Here is a 27,990-nt window from a genome sequence, read left to right on the forward strand (position 1 = left end):
GTCAACTTTCTTTTTGTTGTTGATAGTCGCCATTTTAGAAAATTGGAAGTAAGGGGTCACATGGGGTAATGTTGCTTAGAGTGCTGCTGTCTTTTAGTTGGTAAATGAGGAGCAGCATTTAGTGTGTAAGCTACTTCATATGCTGGTAGCAGTACAGCTGACCAATTTATTAAGTCTGTGTGCGGGCCAGACGTTACTGATTTTATGACAGAGGCTGGGGGCCGGATGAAATTTGACCACGGGCTGCATTTGGCCCCCGGGCCGGACTTTAGACATGTCTGGTGTAAAGGAAAGAATGAATGGGGCCATGTATCTAGATATTTTGAGTGAAAATCTCCTTCCATCAGCAAGGGCATTGAAGATGAGACATGGCTGGGTCTTTCAGCATGACAATGATCCCAAACACACAGCCAGGGCAACAAAGGAGTGGCTTCATAAGAAGCATTTCAAGGGCCTGGAGTGGCCTAGCCAGTCTCTAGATCTCAACCCTATAGAAAATCTGTGGAGGGAGTTGAAAGTCCCAGTTGCCCAACGACAGCCCAAAATATCAGCAACGGTGTGTGAAAAGCTTTTGATGAGTTACAGAAAACGTTTGGCCTCTGTTATTGCCAACAAAGGGTACATAATAAAGTATTGAGATGAACTTTTGGTATTGACCAAATACTTATTTTCCACCACGATTTGCAAATAAATTACTTAAAAATCAAACTCTCTCTCATGGTTGAGGTTTACCCATGTTGACAATTACAGGCCTCTGTAATATTTTCAAGTGGGAGAACTTGCAGAATTAGTGGTTGACTAAATACTTATTTGCCCCACTGTATGTGTCCTTTGTTGAGCTTTCCAGGGACGCGCTTTTTAAAAAAAAAATTTTTTTTAATGGAATTTTATTGTCATCATCATCGGTATCTTTGACAATCATTGACAGTTACAAAATGTGATATGATTTGCCCGAAGGAACCGAAGAAGACGACAAAGGCGGACGAGATGAAGCATATGCTTATCAGTTAGTTTCCCGTTCCCCATACAACTAAAGACGCACATTCAGGCAAGGAACATACATCAAAACTATAAAATAAAACAGTCAACAATCTGGGTTTAGTAACTAAGCGTCCAATTGGACGCTCCCTGCAGATGGACTTAAAGGAGTCTGTTGACTGTGAACACAGCCAGGGCAGCAGTGTAGGGAGTCGTGAATGAAGTGATCACACTCCACACAAAATACATTTTTGTCCATCAATACTAGAGTGCTTCAGAGTGCGTCTGTACGCGGCGAAGGCTGAGCAGCGAAGCGTTGTCCTTTATTATTGTCAAACTCAGTACGATTCCGTTTTTCAAGGGACAGTTGGCAACCCTAACTGTAACCCACATACTGTACATTACTGTTACACAAAGACTGTATGTGTCTTGTACTGTATATATGATGACTGCAAATAAAGTTCATTAACCCTTCAGTTTAAAAAAAAAAAAGGACTTTCTTTTGAAAATTATATGACACCTCTTTCAGCATGTCTTGCAACTCCACCAAGATCCCATTTCAGCATACTATTATAAGAAAACCACTGAGTGGCGTCTCGCTCACATCTAGCAGACATTTGGGGACTTTCCCCTTAGTTGGTCGATTTATTCCCGTTCGAACATAACATAATCCTCATGTGGTCATTTATCCAGATGCTACAGCTGCTAAATAGTTGACTTGCAAAAGTTCTTCAAGCAGCTGTTTCAGTTTAAAATGCATGGGGTGATAACTTCAACAACAGTCTGCCAATGTTTGGCTTTGCCTTCTGTTTCACACTAAACATGCAACTATTAATCTAATTGCAGCAAATGGGGTGAGTAAAAAAAACACAAGCTGTCGTAAAATATCAACTGCAACCTGTTGCCACCTCCCCATTTGGAATGTACTGGGTGACGAACTAAAACAGGAGGGATGTTTCAATCCCTGGTGACAGGACAACATGAAATCATACTCCTCATACCTCAAAATTACACTTTTTAATTCAGGAAAGTCCTTCATGTACAAACACTTTTTACACATTTACATTTTCAGTGAAAAAAAAAAAACAAGAAATTTGCAAACAAACTATAAATACAGTAGCTCCAGCATATATAAAAGCTGAGTAACTTAAATGAAAAGGCATATTATGATATGCTTCAGGCAGGACACAGGGAAAGTGGTGCTATGAATAAAATGAAAACTAGAGTTGTCCGATAATTTTTGGCCGATAAATGCATTTTAAAATGATAACGGATAATATCGACATCGGTTTTGGCCTAATATGCATGTTGCCTTCAAAGTAGGGCTGTCAAACGATTAAAAAATTGAATCGCGTTAATTACATCTTAAAAACTAATTAATCGTAATTAATCGCAATTAGTCGCAATTCAAACCATCTATAAAATATGCCATATTTTTCTGTAAATTATTGTTGGAATGGAAAGATAAGACACAAGATGGATATATACATTCAACATACGGTACATAGGGACTGTATTTGTTTATTATAACAATAAATCAACAAGATGGCATTAACATTATCAACATTCTGTTAAAGCGATCCATGGATAGAAAGACTTGTAGTTGTTTAAAGATAAATGTTAGTACAAGTTATAGAAATTTTATATTAAAACCCCTCTTAATGTTTTCGTTTTAATAAAATTTGTAAAAATTTCAATCAAAAAATAAACTAGTAGCCCGCCATTGTTGATGTCAATAATTACTTACACAATCCTCATGGGTGCTGAAGCCTATAAAATCAGTCGCACCCAAGCGCCAGCAGAGGGCGGCAAAACTCCATAAAAGACAATTAACAAGTGGGCAAGTGGCTGTACTGCCATTTAAATCTGTCTGAGCGGGCCATGTGCGTTAATTGCGTCAAATATTTTAACGTGATTAATTCATAAAGTTAATTACCGCCCGTTAACGCGATAATTTTGACAGCCCTACTTCAAAGTCAATGTAGAAGCCTTCCGCTGTTGTACAAAGGCTGGTCACAGCTTAGCACAGCTTCTCCTTATTTTTACAGAAGGCTTATTTGGAAAACCTTGAAGTTGTTATATTTATCATTGTTAAAGCTTCACAATACATTTATCCATAATATGTTCAGTCCATGACCGCATATATTTATCGGTATCGGTTTGATATCTGTATTGGATTTTTGGAGTTGAACAATATCAGGATATTGTTTAAAAAGTCACTATAGGACAACTCTGATGAAAAAAAGCTCCTCCTTGTCAAATTCTAAAAAAAAAAAAAAAAAACTAGGCCAAAATAAAAGGCCGAAACATGGAGATGCACTGGTGCTTATAAATGTTTAGACTCGACTGTCCAATTTGTCAAACAACACACACCCAGTTCACCATGCAGTGCAAATGTTCAGCAACCAGCGGCCGTCCTGAAATGTTGCCACCTCACCTCGATACTGGCCAGGCTGAGGGGCAAAGTTGGTGGATGGTTAAAGTACACGGAGTGGGTTCTATTGAAACAAAACCTGTCCTACTTTAGTCCTTCACAACCTGACTAAAAATAAACAAGTGGGCTATGTACTACACACCAGCTATGTTGAGGTGTGCGTGTGGTGTCAATACATGGAATCTTCGTATATATCCGTCCGCAGGCAGAAGAGAATTCCACCACCCAACATGAAGATGGTGGCACCCCAGCCGAGGCCGTAGCCCCAGTTGAATTCGTGATACGTCTGCAGAACCGTCCCGTCGATGAACTTGATCGGGTACAAGACCAGCGCACAGGCCTGCAGCACAACTGGTGGGAAAGACAAAATGAAACAAGTCACAACTAGTGGGGAATCTTTAGTTCATAATAATTCAATTACGCTCACGTGGCAATGATTTGAACGTCAGCCAGTCAGAATTTGCAGCAGGGTTGTTTTCGTCAAAAATGACGATAACGAAAATATTTTGTCGACGAACAATTTTTCCATGACGATGACGAGCTAAAAACGTGGCTCGGCAGACTAGAAGATAACGATACGAATGGCAGTTTTTGTCTGACGAGAAAAAAATGCGACATACAGGTAGTTCCTGGGTTACGATGTATCCGACTTACGTGATTTCGACTTTAATACACCGAAGTCTCGTCCGCCATTTTGTCTCCAGCTATTTTTTTAATGTATTTATTTTAGGGGTATAACGGTAGGCCTGTCGCGATAACAAATTTTAGTGTGCGATAATTTATTTCATAAATTATTGCGATATGCGATATTATTGCACCCCCCAATTAGAAAAAAAAAATTTACAATAACACTGTGAGAATACAGTATATATTAATAGATCATGTACACCCATTTAAATGCAATAAATGTTTACTCTTAAATTCAAAAATACTTTTTAGGAAAAGACAACAATGTTAATACTGCACAGAAACACAGAAGAAATAAAATGTGTTTTTTAAGAAAAATAAAATTCCACTTAATAATTTAAGCACCTAGGCAAATGAAAACGTTTCCCCTCATAGCTTCTGCTATGGCGTTTCATGTGTAATACATTGGTACCTCTACATACGGAGTTAATTCGTTCCAGGAGCTTGTTTGTAAGTCGAAATGGTCGTATGTCAAGCAGGATTTTCCCATAAGAATACATTATAATTCCAATAATTCGTTCCACAGCCCAAAAACCCACACGACATCCTAAATAAATACTGCTGTTACAATTGCAAATAGGAATTACAAAGAGCAAAACAAATAAAATATGAATAAAAATCAGAATAACAATAATATAATAATAGCAATAATAACAATAATACAGTACAGTACCTGTAATTATGTAACGAATCGGCTTCTAATGTGGCGGACTTTTTTTAGTGTACCTGAACCCACCGCGTAATGTGGCGGACTTTTTTTAGTGTACCTGAACGCACCGCGGGGCTGACGGTGAGCAGGGGAGCGCTATTTTACTTTCTGTTTCGATCCTGGCGTCAACAGCAGTGGACACTCGGCGAGTTGATGGAATAAATGATTTGAAACATGACGAAGCTGGCGATTTCTTAGGCGATGTTACCACAATGAGAACTGTCACCTTAACTTATAAAGACTGGCAAACGGAGGGGGACCGCTGCCCGAGATCGCCATTCTACGACCCAGTTCATGGATGCACACTTATATTTTGCTATCATTAATGTCTTCATTTCAATGGTAAGCGTCACCTTTTCTCCACCTGCACTAAACTTAAACTGCACTACACTAAAAACTAAAATGCATTTTGCGTAGTTGGTAACAAGGAAGCCGAACTTTTAACAGCACGTCAGGCGCACGCGCGCACGCAGGTGCACGCGAGGCGATAAATCGCAGCGGAAAAATTATCGCCTTCATTTTTACTTACCGTGCGATAAATGGAATTATTGCATATTGCGACAGGCTTATATAACGGCACACAAAAATCTCGATTCAGTACGTACCTCGGTTTTGAGGTCACGGTTTGGTTCATTTTCGGTACAGTAAGAAAACAATATGCAAAATATAAATGTGCTAGTTGTTAATACACACTTCTGTGCTTTCAACAATAGGAACAGTAGCCTATACAAAGCTAGAATTCTGCTCAAAAAGTAGCAGGTATTTAAAGATAATAATCCAACAACAATTTGCCTTTCAGACCCCGCGTATTGGTTAGCTTTCTTTCTGAAAGAAAGAAGAAAAAACAAGTCCTGTGCTAAAGAGAAAAGCAATCCCAATGACAAAGATTTTAACATGTATTTTACAAATGAAATGCCTCAATGAATCATTTTTTTTTCTTATGAACGGTTTTCAAAAGCTTTATTGGTGGATTTTCTCAAGTTAAAGCGCCACACAGAAATTAATACATTTAATTGTGTAAGCAGGATCTGTGTATTATTCTTATTATTTAATTACATGTATTTTAGCTCATTTCAATTTATTTTATTTAAATGGGCTATTATTTATTTTATTATGTGTTTGTATTTTACAGATGTGATGTAGTATTCATTTATACTGTATATTTTATGTTGTATAACTTTAGTTCCTATGTGAATATTAGTTCCTACTTGTTTTGTTGTGGTAGGAGGGTTTTGTAGTGAACACGGGGCCATGTTGGTTGTTATTATAGCATAGAAGACAACTGTAAATCAACAAAGACTAGTCAACTTTGCCCCGATCTACCACTCAAGAGATCTGATGGACTCAAAAAGCGGGTTACGATTCCATATTAGTTTGAAAATCGACCGGATCCACCGTATTTTTACACGAGTGACTTCCGATCTGCCCGATCCTAGCTACGGGTAGTAGTATTGACGCAGGAGGGCCGTGTCTCGCGTCAAATAATAAACTATGCCGTTCTTTTGGCGTGCATCGCGTTGAGCCGCTTCTGGGACACGTCTAACACACGGCCGCACTGCGAATGGTGTGCTTTGGCTGATTTACTTTAACGGCGGCCGCGTTTCACTTCGTTCTCGTAGCGGCCACGTTGTCGTGCCGTTGACGTTTCTTACTGTCTTACCGTGTTGGTCCTCATTATAGTAGAAAAGACTGAGTAAATATAATCTACACAAAGAAACTGTAACCCGATCGACTCAAAGCCTCGAAAAGTAAGGGTAACATTACGTCAGAAACTCGTTTTTATGCCTGGGTTCCGAACCGAGCACCAAGTACCGAAACGGTTCAATACGAATACATGTACCGTTACACCTTTAATTAATTAATTAATTTATTTTTGTCGCGCAATCAGTACCTAGTTCTTGCCATGTCATGAGCCCATCCTCTACTAGCAGCGTCGCTGGCGCACTGCAGTTAATGACTGCATCAGGTGCCACCTCCTTACTCTCATGCTGCTGCTGCTGCTTCTCCTCTGGCGCAGACTCCTCTTGTAAGTCCTGATCAGTTTTTTTTTTAGTTTGGACGGCGGGCTCACGTTAAGTTTTTTTTTTAAGCCCGAATAGTCATTGAATATAACGGCATTCAACACAATGTACCTCACAATATCTTATTTTTACTTTATCTTATTAATATGAGGTATAATGCATGTTTTTGGGCAGTTATTTTGAGGTTCAGGGGGTATCTTGGGGTACTTAAAGGGTAATTCCGACTTACGTGGAAATTTGGTTACATCGCCAACCAAGGAACGGAACTTATTCGTGACCCGACTACCTGTAGTTTCTGTAATATTGTTAATATGACGTATGATACATGTTTTTGGGCAGTTATTTTGAGGTTCAGGGGGTATCTTGGGGTACTTAAAGGGTAATTCCGACTTACGTGGAAATTTGGTTACATCGCCAATCAAGGACCGGAACTCATTCGTGACCCGACCACCTGTAGTTTCTGTAATATTATTAATATGACGTATGATACATGTTTTTGGGGAGTTATTTTGAGGTTCAGGGGTATCTTGGGGTACTTAAGGGGTAATTCCGACTTACGTGGAAATTTGGTTACATCGCCAACCAAGGAACGGAACTCATTCGTGACCCGACTACCTGTAGTTTCTGCAATATGTTCACAACAAAAAAATGTTTTTTTTTTTTTTTTTTTCTCAATAGTGTTATTTATTTCCTGGCTTTTTTCTGTGAATAACTCAGAGAGGGTTATTTGGTTATTATCTGTTTAATTAATAGTGTTATTATTATATTATATTATATATTATATTATATTATAATTTTTATTTTATTTACTTTTGTTCCGTGAATAATCCAGAAAGGGTTATTTGATTGTGGCTTTCTGAAAACAATACATTTTTACATTTAGGCACTCCTGCAATCGTCACACCTTTTCTGTTACAAACTGACCCGGCCCCACATCAAAGAAGGGAAAGGTTATGTGGCCCTCATAGGAAAAGGTTTGGGGACCCTTGCCAAATGTCGTCGCATTAGCATAGCATTCGCGATAGCATTAGCATCAACAGTTCGTGGCTTCTGTGTGGGTTTCATTGAAAAAATTGTACTGTTTTTCTTGCTGAGTGCAAATCTGTGTTGTTTATGGCAGCCCTTTCAATTTTCACCTTAGTCTTATGGATGATAATACTTAGTTAATTAGTCTTAGAATTTTGTTTTAGTAATCTCAAAATGTATCGTCTTCCTCTAGTTTTTGTTGATGAAAACTCAAGACTAATTTGGTGTAGTTTTAGTCGACGTTTAGTAAAAATTTTTTCGTCTGTAAAATTGAAAAAAAATTACAGGATAAGTAAATAAATAGATAAAAGTTTCCAACTATTTCGAATGAATATTGACAGAAAAGCACAAATTGTAGCGTCTACAAAGAGAACGCTAACTTGGTGATAGCACGGAGCAGGAAAAGAGTACACTATTTTTAATTATTTATACCCATCTGGACGCCATGACCTGTGTGTAAAAAAAGTTGTCCGAGAGTTTAAGAGGATGCTTGCCATTAGCATTAGCCTAATGCTAACGAAAATGCTACGCTAATGCTACATTTAGTGTGAGATAATCACTCAGCACAGACCTTAAAGGCTAAAGCAACATAGCATATTTTTATTTGGCCAGGATAAGAAAACAAATTTTACTGTATGATGAAGCCTGCATGGAGATTGAAGACTACTCACTGGTGAGTTGGCAAGGGGAGGGAGGCACAGCACGTCACATGAGTGACAAAAACAGACACTGCTGATACAGGCTAACTACACATAAAATTTTTGCTTACAATAATTACTGAAACTATTTGCGCATTTTCGTCGTGTTCTCGTCTCGTCAGAAGAAAACTGGCATCCATCTCATTATGTTTCAGTCTGCCAAAAAATGTTTTTAGCTTGTTATCGTCTCGTCGTTGACGAAAACAAAACTGGTGTCTATTATCATCACAAAGTTGGTGTTGCCGTTGTAGACGTTACAATATGTGTTCCTCTATGTTCATTCAAAATTGTTGGAAACCTCTATTTTTGGACTAAAACTATAGAATTTTACTGACAAAAACATCGTAATGGTGAACTAAAAAAAAAAAAATTGGTATAATATTTCGTCGACTGAAACTGGACGAAGACGAAAATATTTTGAAATTACTAAAATATGACTAATACATATTTTTATTCAAAAGACTGACAAATTAAAAGGGCTGCCAAAAAAAATTCTGATTTGCAGTCATCTATTAAGTCTGAATTACAATAAATATTTGTATGAAATCACTTCTAGGTTATTAACATCACACACTTGAAAAAAAAAAAAAAAACTAGTGGTAACTAAATTAGTCTTTTCCTGCTATAACAACACCAAATACCGTGAAACGTTGTTAGTCGAGAATGTCAAAAAGTACACCCTTCTTAATATAAACATCTAATGCAGGCAATGTGGACAAAAAAAGCTCTTCACTTTAGAGACAAACTTTTTAATTAGGGCTGCAGCTATCGAGTAATTTAGTAATTGATTAACCTATCAACTAGTTAGCTCGAATAATTGACAAACAGATTAGGAACATTCAATGTGTTGTGGAATTCATTTTAGCAGATGTAAAACAAAGGCTTGCTAAGTAAATATACAACAAAAGTCGAAGCTAGTTTTTTTGTTTACAACCATCTTATCAATTCGTTCAAACACATATTCGCACAAAAAACTGCTAAATATACTTCAAGACTAAATAACGAATGCATAAACAAACAAAAACTTAAAACATTATGTTGGTCTTAACAGTGAGCAGCTGGATTTAGCCATGTTAGACGAGTCATGTCATATTCACTGTTGCCACTAGAGGGTAGTGTATCCACCAAAATCAATACAACTAAATGCAAACACTTTAAAAACAAACCATTACAATGCCACTCTAATTCAAAAGAATCCTTGAAGCAGCAAAATTTGATTCGAAGCTTGTTTTTAATCAAATTACTCGAGTTAATCGATAAATCATTGCAGCACTATTTCTCAATCTATATACCGTATTTTTCGGACTATAAGTCGCGTTTTTTTTCATATTTTGGCTGGGGGTGCGACTTATACTCAGGACCGACTTATGTGTGGAATTATTAACACATTATGATATAATTTCCTATGTTATTTTGGTGTTTTTTAGTGATACTGATGGTTTTGTAAAGTTGTTAGCATGTTCTTATGCTATAGTTATCTGAATAACTCTTTATAGCTATGGCCACGGTCGCGTTCTGCCTTTGGCAGTGTATGTTCAATTCTATTATTGACTTTTTTATCTTGAAATGGATGCATTTAGTTTGTGGCGCTTTCACGCCCACGTGAGGGCGCACTCGCACTTGTTTACGTGACACGCCAGAAGAAGACGGACAGCTACGTAGCTCTGAGTGAGTGAGTGGGCGAGTTAGCTAGAGAGAATAGACGGATGCGAACCTACTTTCATTGTTTATGCTTTTAAATCATCTCTACAGAGGCAACGCCTGCGTGTATCATCTTTTCTGTTGTTGTTGTGTGTTTTCCACCCCCGATCGGACACTTAGAGCCAGTTGTGTGGTTGTTTGAACGATGTGCTAATGATAGCGAACGCATGCTAACCTGTTACTTATTACTAATAGTACCTAATTATCATTTATTTACGTTGATGCGAACCTGTTTTCTATCGAGGACCAAATTGATTCAGCAAATTATACGGACGTCCAGCATTGTCTTTTTCGAGTTCGCTGTATAGCCAAGACAGGCCGTAGCGTAGGACAGTATATTCACATTTCGTTGTTCATGCACTGTACACTGTACATTTATTTAGCATGTTGTTCTCTATTGTATTTTTATATTAAATTGCCTTTCAAGATGACATGTCTGTTCTATGTGTTGGATTTTATCAAGTAAATTTCCCCCAAAAATTCGACTTATACTCCGGTGCGACTTGTATATGTTTTTTTTCTCTTCGTGGGGCATTTTATGGCTGGATCGACTTATACTCAGGAGCGACTTGTAGTCCGAAAAATACGGTAATAAAAGTTTACAAGGGATTTTTAGGCTTCCGATAAGGATAAAAAAAAATTGTGACAAATTCAGTAAGCAAAGATGAAAGGATTGTGCAATGCGGAAAATTGTCTAAAATGACTCAAATCTTGAAGAGAAGATAAAAGCTAAGATCATGTGAATAGCATGACTCAGTCCTAAACTTTTCCCTTTTTAGTCTTTGCATAATCTGACTGACAAACAAGCTAATTTGCTTAGGGGAGGTACAAAAAAAATTACCGAATGTATTTGCATAGCCACAAGTCTGGTGTACATCGCTCTTAGCGGAAAATAAGGACCTGTGACCTTGACATAAAAGAAACAAGACTTGGATGCTTCTCTCACTGTGAGTCATTTTCCTTTAGCGAAAGCTATGCGGCTCTTTAGGATTTTAGCGTGACATCTTGCCTGCCTTTCCTTCCTCCTGGTAGGAGTGGCGGCTGCCCAAAAGAATGCAGCCGTGTTGATGGAGCCCAGACTGAGCTGAGGTCATATTTCTGGACAGAAAATAAATACCGCAGTGCTGCCAAGGGGCATTTAAAAGGATCCCAAATGCTCCGCCCCTCGTCGTCGGTCCACCCTGCGCAAATGTAACGCGGCCTTATTCTCGCTCTCAAAGCAATTACGCGCACAGGAAAGGATAACACTGGCTTCCCATGCTTTTCAGTAAATGGCTAGCAGGCAGCCGTAGAGGCATTAAGTCGAGTGCACACACTGGCCCTTTATGCCTCGTGTTTTCATACAAAAGGTACTTTTTAAAACCATTCCTTTGAATATAGACATTTCTACTAGACTCCTCAAATGAATACTAGTAGAAGTTAAAATTTTCAACTTTAACTACAGTGGGGCAAATAAGTATTTAGTCAACCACCAATTGTGCAAGTTCTCTTACTTGAAAAGATTAGAGAGGCCGGTAATTAACAACATGGGTAAACCTCAACCATGAGTGACAGAATGTGGAAAAAAAAAAAACAGAAAATCACATTGTTTGATTTTTAAAGAATTTATTTAGAGTGGAAAATAAGTATTTGGTCACCTACAAACGAGCAAGATTTCTGGCTGTCAAAGAGGTCTAACTTCTTCTAACGAGGTCTAACGAGGCTCATTATCATTATCGGTATAAAAGACACCTGTCCACAATCTCAGTCAGTCACACTCCAAACTCCACAATGGCCAAGACCAAAGAGCTGTCGAAGGACACCGGAGACAAAATTGTAGACCGGCACCAGGCTGGGAAGGCTGAATCTGCAATAGGTAAAACGCTTGGTGTAAAGAAATAAACTGTGGGAGCAATTATTAGAAAATTGAAGACATACAAGGCCACTGATAATATCCCTCGATCTGGGGCTCCATGCAAGATCTCACCCCGTGGCATCAAAATGATAACAAGAACGGTGAGCAAAAATCCCAGAACCACAAGGGGGGACCTAGTGAATGACCTACATCGCGCTGGGACCACAGTAACAAAGGCTACAATCAGTAACACAATGCGCCACCAGGGACTCAAATCCTGCACTGCCAGACGTGTCCTCCTGCTGAAGAAAGTCCACGTCCAGGCCCGTCTGCGGTTCGCTAGAGAGCATTTGGATGATCCAGAAGAGGGCTGGGAGAATGTGTTATGGTCAGATGAAAACAAAATAGAACTTTTTGGTAGAAACACAAGTTCTCGTGTTTGAAGGGGAAAGAATACTGAATTGCATCCAAAGAACACCATACCCACTGTGAAGCATGGGGGTGGAAACATCATGCTTTGGGGCTGTTTTTCTGCAAAGGGACCAGGACGACTGATCTGTATAAAGGAAAGAATGAATGGGGTCATGTATCGAGAGATTTTGAGTGAAAATCTCCTTTCATCAGCAAGGGCATTGAAGATGAGACGTGGCTGGGTCTTTCAGCATGACAATGATCCCAACCACACAGCCAGGGCAACAAAGGAGTGGCTTCATAAGAAGCGTTTCACGGTCCTGGAGCGGCCTAGCCAGTCTCCGGATCTCAACCCAATAGAAAAAGGGAGTTGAAAGTCCGTGTTGCCCAACGACAGCCCCAAAACATCACTGCTCTAGAGGACATCTGCATGGAGGAATCGGCCAAAATACCAGCAACAGTGTGTGAAAAGCTTGTGAAGAGTTACAGAAAACATTTGGCCTTCGTTATTGCCAACAAATGGTACATAAAAAAGTATTGTGATGAACTTTTGGTATTGACCAAATATTTATTTTCCACCATGATTTGCAAATAAATTCTTTAAAAATCAAACAATGTGATTTTCTGTCTTTTTTCCACATTCTGTCTCTCATGGTTGAGGTTTACCCATGTTGACAATACAGGCCTCTCTAATATTTTCAAGTGGGAGAACTTGCACAATAGTGGTTGACTAAATACTTATTTGCCCCACTGTATATGTACTAGTGCTGCAACGATTATTGGCTCAACTCGAGTAATTCGATTAGAAAACAGTATATTTAGTTTTATTGATTTGGGTGGATACACTGCTCTGTAGCAGCAACAGTAATATGCTATAGCTCGTCTAACATGGCTGAATCCAGCTGCTCCCTGTTAAGACCAACATAAGGAATGTTTCGTTTGAGCAAATATGCTTGTTTATGCATTCGTTATTTAGTTTAGAAAACTGCTGCAATGATTAATCAACTCAAGTAATTAGAATAGACAACAGCTTTGAATCAAATGATGCTGCTTCGAGGATTCGTTTAATTAGCGTGACGTTTTGATGGTTTGTTTTGAAAGTGTTGCATTTTATTGATTTGGGTGGATACATTGCCATCTAGCAGCAAAAGTGAATATGTGATAGCACGTCTAACATGGCTGAATCCAGCTGCTCCCTGTTAAGACCAACATAAAGTATGTTTCGTTTGAGCTACTTTGCTTGTTGAAGCATTCGTTACTTAGTTTAGAAGTATATTTAGCAGTTTTTGTGGGAATAACTGTTTGAACGATTTGTTAAGAGCAAGAAAACGTTAGCATTTTATAGTATTTAAGATAGCAGACTTTTGCTATGCAAGTTAGCCAATTGTTGTTTTGTTGTACTTAGACCCTCATTTATTTTTTATACCGTTGGAAGCTAAGCTCAGGTATTTTATTTTAGTTTTAAATGCAATTATTGCTCTTGTGAAATAAACGTGCAATTCTTCATATTTTGATGAAACATTCAGGAATTTTATTTTGTACTTGCATTTAATGGTTTTTTGAAAGTGCAATATTAGCAAGCCAAAATAAATGTTCTTGCAGGCATAAACACTAGTTTCTTTGTTTTATTACATCTCCTAAAATGTATTCTGCAATGTATTAAATGTTTGTAATCCGATTACCCCATTATTCGAACAAACTAATCCATAGATTACTGTAATTTTAGAATAGTTTACATGCATTACCGTAACTATATCCAGCTCGGATCTTTTACATCCATTCAGAAGTGAGATAAGTTGCCGAATGACAATAAATGACATGTGTTATAAACATTCATGAATGCTCATGACAGTGTCATGTCATAATTATGATTGTCTTATGACAGTCTTATGGCGCCACTGTCAAATAAAGTGTTACCAAATACCATAACTAGCAATTAATGAAAAAGCTAGAACAGTAACTGAAGTAATAATTAGCGGAGAACATGAATTTTGATTGTCATTTACATCTGTAGCGCTGCAATGCATGCTAGGAGGCATGATGGACGACAACAGTGTTGACAGCAGGTGGCAGCAGAGGTTGACTGTCTCCCAGTGATGGCCAAATGAAGCTCCTTGAAGTAATGAAGCTTTGCAGCCAATTTGTTCAAAACTTTATGGTGGTTCATTCGGTCTTATGACAGTCCAGTGATGCCGCTGTCAAATAAAGTGTTACCGGTTAATATCTATTGGTGAAAATATCCCATAATACAGTGAAGACAGCTGCGGTTTATAATCCAGTGCATTTTTAATTATGAACAAATGTCGTTTTCATGTCAAATTTGGTGGGTGGCGGCTTATAGACAGGTGCGCCTCATCGTGCAAAAATTATGGTAATCGATTACCTAAATAATCGATAGCTGCAGCCCTAATATGTTCAAACGTCAACTACGAATGTATAAATATGGTAAAAAAATCCTACCTTTACGTCACATCATCAGTGTCGCTTTTTCATTTATTACAATAAAAAATAAACCCAGTTTATTTAAATGCAAATGAACCGTGACGTTCATGCTTATGTAATCAAGTTAAGGAATCAAGCACAAGTGAAGGAGCTAAAAAAGCACTAACACTAAGGGGCAGTTTACATGGCGACTCTGCGGCACGAAGACGCAACGACTGTGTTGCGGAGTGGCCTCGCGTTCGAATGGTGTCAGCAAAGAAGAAGGCAAAGACGCAAACCTTGGAATCCTGCCTCCAAAGTGGAAGAATTCGATTGCGGGGGCTTGAGGGGGGCTTGCTCCGTATGCATATCAAAAGCTCCCACGGCGCGGGACCACGCCGATAACGTCAGCACTCATACACATCACATTGGGCGTGCGCAGCGGTGCTACTAAACATTAAAAACAGCAAATATAGCGGAACGTCGGTTTTAATTTACTGTCATATTTTTATCATATTTTGAATGTTTCCATTTGTGTGCCTTTTTCAACAAAAGAAAATGCCATTGCTTGGAGTGGGCGGGCATGTTGTCTTCTGGGCTGAGGAGGTCAAAGTGAATCATTCGCTGTCGCCTTGTAAATCTGCACTGCCCCCAGGGCCTGGCATGAGTACTACATCGTTTTCATGCGGAATTGAGATATTGTTCGAATGGAGACGGAACCATATGAATGCATGAAATCTTCTCGGAGAGTCACCATGTAAACGGCTCCAAAGACTGTTTACAGTAAATTTTCAAAATAAGTCACTATAACAGCAAACTTTTGTCTAATTATATGGTTAAAGAATGGACACTATCCTACTTATGTCAACATTTTTCCTCTCTCAAGTATGCTAGTGAAGCTTTTTTTCCCCTCCCACTTTGTGACTTACTTAGCCGCATATTCTGCGGCTGCTTTTACTTGGCCCGCGAGCCAAGCCAGCCTGTGGGCTGCTCACCACAGAAGAAATGAGCTCAAGCAACGCACCACCTCCTCTCTCCTTTCAGCAGCCTTTATTTCATAGAAACTCTGGAACAAATAAAACCTTGTCTGCCTGGAAACGCCTGTGGTTCGGCGGAGGGTGTACTTTCCGCCTTCCTGCTTTTCGTATTTTTGACCGGTTGGTATCCGGACTTTTAGCAATCGATTTCAGATCTTAACAAAAAAAAAAACAAAAAAAAAAAACTAACAATCCAATAAAACAAGAGTGATGGAAGAAAAAGATATGCTATTCATTAGCAGTGGGAACCTCTTAGTACCTCACGATACGATACGATTTCCGATATAAAGCTTACGATAACGATGATCTGACGATATGGTGAGACAACATTTATCGATACGTTGGTCAGGAAATCATTCTAGGACATTCTGTAGACAACTAATAAACAGAAAAACAAGCTTCTGCTGTGTATTGGAATGAGTTTATCACTTCTAGACGTCCAATCCGCGCAGCTTATATAATAGAGCTAATTTATTTTCTCCTTAAAATAACTCAAAATATAGCCATTAATATCTGAACCCCTGGCAACAAAAGTGAATACAAGCGTGGGAACTACGTACATTCCTAAATGTCCAAATTGAGTACTGCTTGTCATTTTCCCTCCAAAATATCATGTGACTCATTACAGGAGTGCTGTCGGCATTGCTGCAGAAATGGAAGAGGTGGTGGGGGGGGGGGGGGGTCATTCCCACCACCATGCTTGATTGTAGGCATGACACACTTATCTTTGTACTCCTCACCTGGTCGCTGCCACACATGCTTGAGACCATCGGAACCAAACAAATTAATCTTCGTCTCATCAGACCATAGGACATGGTTTCAGTAATCCATGTGCTTTGTTGACATGTCTTCAGCAAACTGTTTGCGGCCTTTCTTGTGTACCGTCTTCAGAAGAGGCTTCCTCCTGGGGTGATAGCCATGCACACCAATTTGATGTAAAGAACAACGTATGGTCTGAGTACTAACATGCTGACTCCCCACCTCTTCAATTTCTGCAGCAATGCTGACAGCACTCCTGTAAAGCCCGAGTTATGCTCCTGCGTTGCGGTGACGGCGCCGCGACTACGGCGTCATTCGACATTCGATGGTTCTCCGGCTAGGTGACGCATTGCTCTGTAATTCACTACCACGCCACTAGAGGGGTGTTGTGTTATGTTTGTACGGTTTTGGGGCATGCTTGTTGACTTCCTCTTCTCTAGTTTAACGGAGAACAAATAAACAATTCAAGATGGAACATTCGATTCGACTCTATTCCGAACACACACGTCTCTGTGGTTCTTCCATTTTTTTATTCAATCGCTGACCTTGCCATTGGGCAAACTTTATGATGTCTTGACGAGGCTTGCTCTTCGATGATACTCCCGTCGGCTTGGTCCATTTTTGCGTCTAGAAAAATAATGTTTTACAATGGCTGTGATTTCACGCTGAACCGGAAACAACAGTCTGAGCGAACCAATCACAGTCTATTTCCGCCACGTCATATGCGTTGACGTGAAGCTAGGGTTTGAAAAATCAATAGGACAGCGTCAGGCTACGGCAAATCGGGTCTTCCTTGACGGCGCAGGTCTGACGTGGAAGTATAACTCGGCCTTAACAAGTCACGTGACAATGGGGTAAAATGACAAGCAGTACTCAATTTGGACATTTAGGGATGTACGTAGTTCCCATGCGGTGTACTCACTTTTGTTGCCAGGGGTTTAGATATTAATGTCTATGTTTTCAGTCATTTTGAGGGGAAAATAAATTAACTCTATTATATAAGCTGCACACAGACTACTTTTCATTGTGTCAAAGTGTCATTTTGTCAGTGTTTTTCCATGAATAGATATACTTAAATATCTGCAGAAATGCGAAGGGTGTACTCACTTTTGTGATACAATGTATATCAAGCAAAAAGAAAGGAGAGGGAGACTGACCTGCTGTAAAGAGAAACACAGCCACCGTTCGGTAGTGTTTCCTCTGGGTGCCGTGACACAGGGAAATGAGCCCCGCCAAAAAGGCCACCAGGGTTGCCACGGCGCCGCCCATTAGCAGCACAAGCGTGGCGATCTGCCAGTCTGCGAGAGGGAACACGTGTAATAATGTTAGAAACATCATCCGAGCGGAACTGGCACAGCGTCAGAGTCACAAGGCAGCTATTGTGAAAGAAAAATCAAAGTGGTGGTCACGGAAATGACCCGACCTTGTGATTATTTTTTGGGAAAAAACAGTATTACTCTCCTTGCGGTTTGTGGTTGCTGAAATCACACTGACTTATAATACACTTTGACGCCACGAATATGTTTGTAAAAGGACAAATTGAGCTGAATCAACAGAGCAGTTTGGTTTTTAGTTTGAGCTCAATTCAAAAATCTTGTGTTTGCATTAGATTATTCATTTTTTATAAGCTAACCTCAATAAGGTTATAAGACGTGATCTTTAGCTGACTTTGAAAGAGGACAAAATTTGGTTTGGATGCCCTTTTTGCATCTTTGATGATTTATAAAAGCTTTACAGTATAATAAAGCAATTTATTGGTAGCAGATGTAGTCCTCTTTAACCACATCCCCCACGGCACATTTTATGTTGACATTGCATTCCCCCCTGCCTGTTTTTTGACACCCACACTACTCACACTGCCCATCCTTTTTTCATTTGTCATTTTTACAATGTGCCGTAAGCCCCTAAAAGATGAATGGCAGATCGCAGTGGTCGCCAGGCCGTCTTTTGGACGGGAAAGTTATAAATAGACACCAACCACTAGAGGTGGGAACTAGAGATGTCCCGATCCGATATTTGGATCGGATCGAACGCCGATATGGGCAAAAAAATGCGCATCGGTATCAGATCGGATCGGCCGACACGGAAAAATTCCAATCCAGACTTTCAATCCAGTTTTTTTTTTTTTAAGTCCGGTCCGGGTTTTCCGGTGCACCGATTTACATAATCCATTCCAGTTTTTGTTTCGGTTTCCCTAAAATCCGGTCCGCATTTTACGGCAAACCTTCAACAAACTACATGACCTTCTCCCAATTTACCGAGAGACTTTATCGGGAAAAATGTCAGCTGTGTTGGATCATTTCACCTTAAAGGACAACAAAGACGAAGAGGCAGAGTGCAACATATGGCACAATAAAGTCAAGCGTGGTGGTAAAGCTGTATGAAGTTTTAATACAACGAACCTAATCAAGCAATTAGCGAAATACCACCACAAACAATATAAGGAGTATGTTAAGAAAACCGAAGACAAAAAGAAAGGTCCAACGCAACTAACACTGGCAGAAACTTTTGCTATGCGTGACAAACTGGCACTCAACAGTCCCAAAGCCCAGGGAATAACAAGAGTCATTGCCAAAGAATTCATTCTGGTGACGAGCCATTATCTCTCGTAAGTAAAGACGCACCATCCAACACTTAGAACCACAGTACAACATGCCCAACCGTCATTACATCCTTGAGCGATTCGGCCGTGGAAGATTCGAGAACGATTCACAAACATCCAAATTCCGATTATTGAAATATGTCAGTTAAAGCGGAACTAATACACAGCGCGGTCTTCGGGACGCAATGAGAAATTGACCGCATTGCTTCCCGAAAGTAAACATCATGCTTGTCATAGATCTGGGTAATGCCAATGCTCAACTCATGGCTTTAGCTCAACTCATGCCGCTGGATAAAAAACACAAGAATACCTGACTGCTGCTGACAGCCGCAACAAACTACGGCAACGTCGATTTACTGGAGATAATAGATATCATATGTATATAGAACTAGATGCAAAACGACAGACTCGACTGCGTTAGCAACATTGAAGTATTGAAAACTAGATGTGTTAGTAAACAGCCGCCATCTTAAAGCAGAAGACTTCCCTAGTAGGCTTTTGTGAACCTTCCAAGCGAACCTAATTAACTTTTTATCTAAAATACTCCTAATTCGGCAAAATCTTGACTTGAATCTATCTTCAAAACAGTTTTAAAACTTTCACATGTTGAAAGTAGACAGAAGGGAAATTATGGAATAACGGGAGCAATTTTAACAACTTTAACAGTTGATTCGCAAAATTAAATGAATTGAATACAGTTTGAAGCTGCTGATACAGAATGGGGACTTGAGTATTTTATTTACTGTTTTAAAATGTTAAAAGCATCTAATAGCTTGGGGGATTTGTGGGATTTTCCATTGAGGTTGTATGTGTGTTTTGCTTTTTTAAGACAGTTTACAATTTTATTTGCACGTTTTACTGACTGACTATGCAATTTCTGTTTGTTATTTATAATGTTTTGTGTTTGTCACTGAATAAACAGGTCAGTTTCTTGTTACCAACTGTTGTGTGTTATTCAAACTCACCTAATTCAGCAGGCTAGTTGTTATCAAGGGTACTAAAACCCTTTTCAAAATGAGTCTGACAACTAAGTAAGGAGGCAAAATAACTTTAAACTTTAATACATGCTCAGAAAGGCCGGTATCGGTATCGGCCAGTATCGGTATCGGATGTGCAAAACAATATCAGTATCGGATCGGAAGTGCAAAAACCTGGATCGGGACAACCCTAGTGGGAACCTCTTGGTACCTCACAATACAATACTATTTGCGATACAAGGCTCACGATCTCACAATAAAACAATTATCTATACATGGGTCAGGAAATCATTCTAGGATATTTTACAAAACAACTAATAAACAGAAAAACAAGCTCTTTTCATCCTTCTGCTGTGAGTTTATCACTAGTAGATGTCCAATCCGTTTGAAATGGGAGGCTGGCAGAGAATGAACATTTTATTCTATGGCCGTCAACGGCAGCAATGCCAGGCAATAAGTTCATTTTAGGACATTTCACGTCATTTCTTGTTGATTTTCGGTGACTTCCTTTTCCTTTTGGGGCATTTACGGGTCACTTCCTGTTGATTTTGGAGCATTTACAGGTCAATTCCTGTTAGTTTTCAAGAATGTCCCCAAATGAATAGGAAGTGACTCAAAATCAATAGGGCGTATCGTATTTTTCGGACTATAAGGGTTGCAAATATCTCATCACATTTCTTACCTGTTCAACAAGGCCAAAAGCGCTAATCGACCACAGCTCACTCGGACACTTCGAAAGGCATGACCCAAAAGCGATACTACTGTTTAGGTTTTGCCTTTACTGAAACGGATGTGACTCAAGAATATCCCGAAATGAAGATGAAGTGACTCAAAATCAACAGGAGGTGACCAGTAAATGCCCACTAAAGACTGGCTGTGAATGCATAACACTGACGGCACTAGACGTTCAATCCAGTCAAAATGAATACAATGTCTAGCAACATCAATGGCGGTCAGTGAGCTAACGTAAACACGATTCTAATTCTAATGATTTTGGTAGCAACCAATTGGTTCCTTTTTTTTTTTAAACGGTGACAGCTTTTTTAAACAATATATCGACTCTTGGTGGGAGCATATCAATAACCTTTGGGGCTACAAAGTATCGCGATATATCACCTTTTCTATATATTGTAACACCCCTACTAACCATTATATAGTAAAATTAAAACACTTAAATTAAAGCTCTGGTTCTTAGTACTGATTAGCTTTTAGGTACTCTTCTTTGGTGCCTTGACAAAAAATAAAGAGACTAATCCAACTAAATAGAAAACCACACTTTTTTAAATTTCTGGACGGTCACAAGATTTGCCGACATTACAAATATTCCCTCTGCCCCTACATAAAAATTTTCATAGAACTGCCGTTTATCCCCAAAAGGTTTCACAGTGTTCTTCCTTGTAAAATGCAGCATGACTTTTACCACTCTAGTTGAGCAAATTAAAAAAAAACTTTATTCTTTCACCCTCCTGGCTGCTTTGTTGTGTGTCCCACTCTTGAAATCCCACTTGTTAGTGTCAGAAGAAAGAAGACGGGCTGGGTTCAAAAGAAAAATTTGCATTGGCTGAGGCGAACAATCGGTGAGTGAGCTTGAATTTTCATCAGGAAAAGGATTTCCCCCCCTACCATGATAACAGCTCAATAGCATTTGAATAAGAATCAAACAAGCAGAAGGCTTATCCTTAAGGAAGGATTTTTTTTCTTCCAGATTTACCGCATCATGTGGTTAGAATTTTGATCAGACGCCTCTCAACAGCAGCAAATATTTCTAAAGCCATAACATTGCATTATTTTGGCGAAAAGGCCCTTTTAATACCACCTCATCCCTTCACTTAACTTTAATGAGATCAGCAGACACGCAAAAGCGGCATACCCACCACCCATTTGGCCCCACACATTCCACAACATGAGAGTTTAGGCCAAAGTCGGGTTTCCGCCACATTCTTTGTGGCATACGTGCATGTGTGAGAGGACAATAGTGAACCCAACATATTTCTGCATACACCCATAATCGTAAAGATTCACTTTTACAGATCTAGAATTCCGATGTCCAAAGTTGTTAAAAGCACTTTTATTTATGGGGGTGGGGGTGGGGGGTGGGGGGGACGTGTATTTCTTCTATGTTTACGTTAGTATCTAAAAATCAGCTTGTGAAGTGGTTTTGTTCAAAGACAATAGCCAGAGAATAGAAAATTGAACTTAAGAGAAGGCTAGTTGTACATATTTCTCTGCTCGGGTTGTTGGTTCAACACAAGGTAGGCGTGTGACAATCAAGGGTGGATATCCCAGGGGGTACTGGGGACACGTGTCCCCCTCCTCAACTAAACTGTCCCCCCCAATAACATGGGGCAAAATAAGTATTTTTGGAGCTGGAGACTTCATTCAAAGTAAAATCTATTCAGTTCTCATTTTAGTCGTGCAATAATGTGCTATTTAAATATTAGAATCTTTCTCTCACCACTTCCTTCCACATGGTAGAGGCTGAACACCGTCTATAGTCTGCCTATAGTCAGGCATGAAAATGGGTCAGGGGTAAAAAAGGTGAGAAGGGTGTGGAGGAAATATGTTACGCTACACTGTACAACTAGGGCTGTCCCAAACGAATAATTTTCTCCCGATTAGTCAGCCGACTATTTTTGCGATTAGTCATCTAATCTAATAATCCCCCCGCCCCCTTTTTTAAATAATTTGGCAATTAAATTTTTGATGACGCTTAATAATTCACAAAAACATTTTGGAACACTTAAATTATTTATTAAAGTATGAATAAACACGTAAATAACAACAATAAATCACAAATAAACAATGAGGTCAAATGCTCATAAGAATGGAATTTAAACAGATTCAGAACACCGACTTCACTTTTCCAACATGATTCAAAACAATTCTTTAAAAAAAAAAAAAAAAAATCTAGCATTTATATTATAGTATACTACCATATAAAATACCGTATTGGCCCGAATATAAGACAGTGGTTTTTGCATTGAAATAAGACTGAAAAAGTGGGGGTCGTCTTATATTCGTGGTCTAGACATTATACCCATTCACGACGCTAGATGGAGCCATATATCAATGATGTGAATGCAGAACTTGAGTAATGTTCTGTCATGACAGATCTCAGCTACTCTCAAGTTAAACCAGTTTGCATTATTTTATTGCAATGTTTTACCTTATTCAGATTTGTTTCAAGACTACAGTTACAGTTAGACCTCACTTTGATGGTTATTGAAGTTATTACAATTTTGTTGTTTTATTACAATAGATTGGTTTATTTACATTTCAAAAACCAGAAGCCATTCATTTACGAATGTGATTGCACTTTAGTTTACATATTTAAAGGTTCAGATATTAAGATTTGAATGAGGCAAAATTACATGCCTTTTCTCTCAAATATATTGTTATCTTTTTTTTTCAGATGTACAGTAATTATTTTCTGTATACAAATTAATTTGGTGTTCAACAAGTCTTTTTTCAAACTTGAGTCTTGAAAAAGAGGGGATCGTCTTATAATCAGGGCCGTCTACGACCATAATAATTATACAAATAATTCTTCATTGCCAATCAAATTTTTCATTTAGAGTGTCATTTTAAAGCTACTCTTAGTGTAGAATCTGAATTCTGAAGTATGTTAGATGAACTCCAGAAATCGTTATTTATATGACGAACATGACGTGCTTTTATTTTGAAATGTTTACCGGATGTACGTTCGCTAAGCCGCTAACAGGAAGCTTTACACTCTTGCAAAAAACAAAAGCTATTTTTATCATTGCATGTGGTGTCAGCAATCATTTTTTTTTCATTTTTTTCATTAGCAAATGGAGTTAAGCAGCGATTTTTCATGTTTGAAGTGCCTTTTAACTGCAAATTTGCGTTTTGCGTAGGTTGTCTTTTTTTCCCCATTAGCCTCAATGTAGCAATGCTAACGTATACAGTGTTTAATATAGATGTTTTTCGTTATTTTTTATGTCTGAACTTTAATTCTACGGCATGTTGATGAGTAATAAACATCTGTGAAAAGAACTTGACTCTCATATGCCATCAACACGCACGCGTACACGCACGCACAAATGTATCCAGGCACGCGCGCGACGATAAAACGCGGCCCTAAATTACCGCCCTCATTTTTATTTACCGTGTGATAAATGGATTCATTGCATATCGTGACAGGCTTAGCAACTTCAATAAAACATGTTGTTAGTCAGTTAGATGGACTTACAATCTGCCAGCCCCTTTCGTCATTCAAAATTACAACTGGGTGACGACGCTTTAGGTATTCATTCACGGCCGACGTGCAGCCAAGCTTGGCATTGAAGAGACAGGCCACAACAATGTCGCCTCCTTCGTTTTGTTTGTTGTTTTTTTTGGCTGTGTGCCACTTTCCCCGCTTGCATACCAAGCGTCCAACATTAAAAAAAAAATCTCCCAATCCACCCCCCCACCACTTAAAAATTTTCTCCTCGGATCTACACAATTCACGTAGGTCACCCTTTTTGACTTCAAAACGGCGAATTTCGCCGAAAGCTGAGAGATTTTCATGCCTGTATAGTGCACCACTGCAGGATTGGGTGAGCCATCTGCTCACAAATACAGATACAGAGTCACATAAGTTCTAAGACATCCCATGAACTAAAATCTTGTGTTTACGACCATCTGCATCATCTCCTGCGTTTTTCAAAGGTCTACTCTCCATTGCTGAGTGCTGTTAAACTATGCTAAAAGCTAATAACAGCTAAGCATAAGGTGAGAGTGGCGTCATATCATGAGATCATTGTAATCGTGAGCCTTGTGCCGCAATTCGCATCATGAGGTACCCAGAGGTGCCCACAGTGGGAACTGCTGGGTGGGAATCCCTAGCCTGGCTCTGCCAGACTATTCTCCCTGTATTTTTCAAACACTGAGAGAAATAGTCTGGAACCCCTCCCATTAACGGCGTTTTCGAGCAGATACAAAATCAATCGACAAATCAGATTCGTTTATTTGCATCACGTGTTCTTCACAAGCAACGTCACTCTTGCGCGTCGACAGTCGTCCCTTCAGCAACACAGACGGTGAACGGCAGAGCCGAGAATATGTTCCAATCCACGGTAAAATCAGTTTTAAATGACCAAAAACACATCGACACGAGTCACTGACAACAATCTGTCTCGCGCTAGCCATGTCGAATAAACTCCGCTCTCTTCGTATGTTTACTTCCGCGCGCAAGTCCGTCATCCTGAAGTCGCCATTTTTCTAACGTCACGTCTGCCCGTCGCTGATTGGTCCACTCCGCTGTCTGTATGCTGTGGCTTGCTCCGCCCTGGAAATTGTTTCCGTGGGAAGGGTGGCCAGACTCAATAGCTGGAACAGCGTTGAGTCTGGTGTACCAGGCTAGGGAATCCCACCCCTAACACAACCGGTTTCGTGTGGAAACGCAGTATTGCAGCCACATGATTACAACCTGGTGGGTCCACGTGTCTGTTCAACCTCACTGAAAGCCTTCGTTGTTCACTCTGTGGTTGCGTGCGTGTGTCATAGCGGGTTAAAAAGAGCTTCAAAACAAGTGATGTATTGCCACGATCTAGACAACTACATCAAAACAAATACTTAAACTTTTGACCTAAAATTCTGTAAAAACAATCGTTGCTCACATGGCCTGATTATGAGTGCATCAGCAATGATTCTATTCAAACTCCTGTCATCCCTGCTCCTGAATCAGCATGGATGTTTGTGATACAACTCAATGGTTAAGCCTCAGGTCAGTAGCAACAACCAAACAAACAGAATATGAAGATGGTTTTGTTGATTCATATATATGGAGATGTTCATATATTACTGTATGTACAGTATGTACTGTGATATAAAGTGATCATAGGTATTGGTAAAAGCATTGAATTTAGATTATATTACTTGACTTGAGTTTAATTGGAACTCCTTGAACTTACAGACTGCCATTGACAGCGCTAGATGTCCAATGCATTTTGGATTTTTGGGCATTTGTTCATTTGCAAAATGGATTTGACGTCTAGCGCCGTCAATGGCACTGAAACATGAGCATTCATAGCCATTTTTCCCGGTTTAAATGAAATGAACGCCTGTCGTCATCAATGGCGTGCAATGAGTTCAATACTATGATGGGAGGGAAAAAATGTGTGGTACTTGTATCACTGTTTTTGTTATTCATTTTGATTTCATTATTTTAGTTTACCTAACATTAGAACATTACATTAAAAAATAAATGAGGATCAAAGTACAACAAAAGAACAATTGGCTACCTTACAAAGCAAAAGTCTGCTAGCTTAAATGTTATCAAATGTTTTTTTTAATTTTAATTTTTTTCACATTAGCTCAAACAAAAACTTATTTTGATCTTAACAGGGAGCAGCTGGATTTAGCCATGTGAAATGAGTTATATCATATTCACTGTTGCCCCTAGAGGGAAGTGTATCCACCCAAATCAATAAAACTGAATGCAAACACTTTCAAAACAAACCATTATAATGACACTTTATTTGAACGAATACTCGGAACAGCGAAATTTAATTCAAATCGTTTTTTTAATCGAATTACTAAGTTAATTGATTAATCGTAGCAGAACTACTTGTTTGTACCACTGTATTTGTTAGTATTCATTTTTAATTTAATTCAGTTTTACTAAAATTGTATTAATGTGTAACTGTTAATGTTGTTTAAATATGAAATGATTAAATAGTTATTAAATAAAAATAAATTAATATTAAATTATTAATAATTGAAAATATATATCATAATTGCTAATATTTGATTTTTTAAATGCCCAAATATAGTCACTTTTCTCAAAAGGTTAAATATTTAAATATAAATAACCAAATATAGTCACTTGCTAGATAAATGGTTAAATGACTTAAATGTAAATGAGAAAAAAGGAAATTCCAAAAATAGACGCTTCTTCTATGACGGGTTAAAAGTCAACTTTTGATAGTTTAAAAAAAAACCCCAAAAACAAATAAACAAGTCTAAAATAATACTAAACATTTTTTCACACGAGAAGAACCTAACGGTTCGGTTGAATATAAAGTTAGTGACACGGATAATTTCAATGAAAGTACATTAAGTGTGTAAATTCTACATAATTCTGACATAATAAGGAAAACTTCTCCATTAGTGTCACATGATTTTTTTTCATGTTTCGGTTGACGAATCGACTAAAGAGTGTTGTTGACTTCATTTAAAAAAACAACGGATAATTTACTAAATTGTGAAAAATAATGAACAGTCTGTAACCAAACACAAAGAATATCTCAGCAGAGATGAAGCAAAAAAGGTTCTGACCAGAATTGAGCGTAGAAAAGCAGCTCCACGAAGCCTCCTCATCCGGCTGCCTCGCTTCGGACTGGGAGCAAGATTCCCACAGGGACAGCGAAAAGTGGTCGGCCGTGACCCAGGCCGGGCTGAGCAGAGCCACCAAGTCCAAGCAGAGCGCCAGGAAGACGCACAGCAACGCGATGAGCTTGAAGGGTCGCAGCACGTACACGTCGTTCACCGACATCGTCCTCTTGTCGTACGCCGCAGTGGGGCCGTCGTTGTGGAAAGAACCCCTGGAGGAGGAGCGGACGTGTTCGCCGTCTACCACCATAAGCACTAACTAACTAACGCACTGACACTGGCTCACTGCATTCGTGTTGTTCCCGCTCGGAAACTTCGCCTCAACACATCCGGTTAAGGGGCTGACCTTCAGATTAT

At 39.1% G+C, this 27,990-nt stretch overlaps 1 protein-coding gene across 1 annotated transcript; it reads right to left on the reverse strand.

The window, feature by feature from the left end:
• LOC130907062 (transmembrane protein 47-like) lies at positions 1 to 27,951 on the reverse strand. The gene is made up of 3 exons (XM_057821917.1): positions 27,580 to 27,951; positions 17,874 to 18,014; positions 1 to 3,763 (listed from the first exon to the last, which is right to left on the reverse strand). Exons 1-3 carry the CDS (start codon positions 27,881 to 27,883, stop codon positions 3,582 to 3,584), a joined length of 627 nt encoding a protein of 208 aa, XP_057677900.1. The 5' UTR covers positions 27,884 to 27,951; the 3' UTR covers positions 1 to 3,581.
• Positions 27,952 to 27,990: the final 39 nt, after the last annotated feature.

The sequence above is a fragment of the Corythoichthys intestinalis genome, chromosome 18 (genome assembly GCF_030265065.1).
Source record: "Corythoichthys intestinalis isolate RoL2023-P3 chromosome 18, ASM3026506v1, whole genome shotgun sequence".
In the NCBI taxonomy this organism is placed as follows: Eukaryota; Metazoa; Chordata; class Actinopteri; order Syngnathiformes; family Syngnathidae; genus Corythoichthys; species Corythoichthys intestinalis.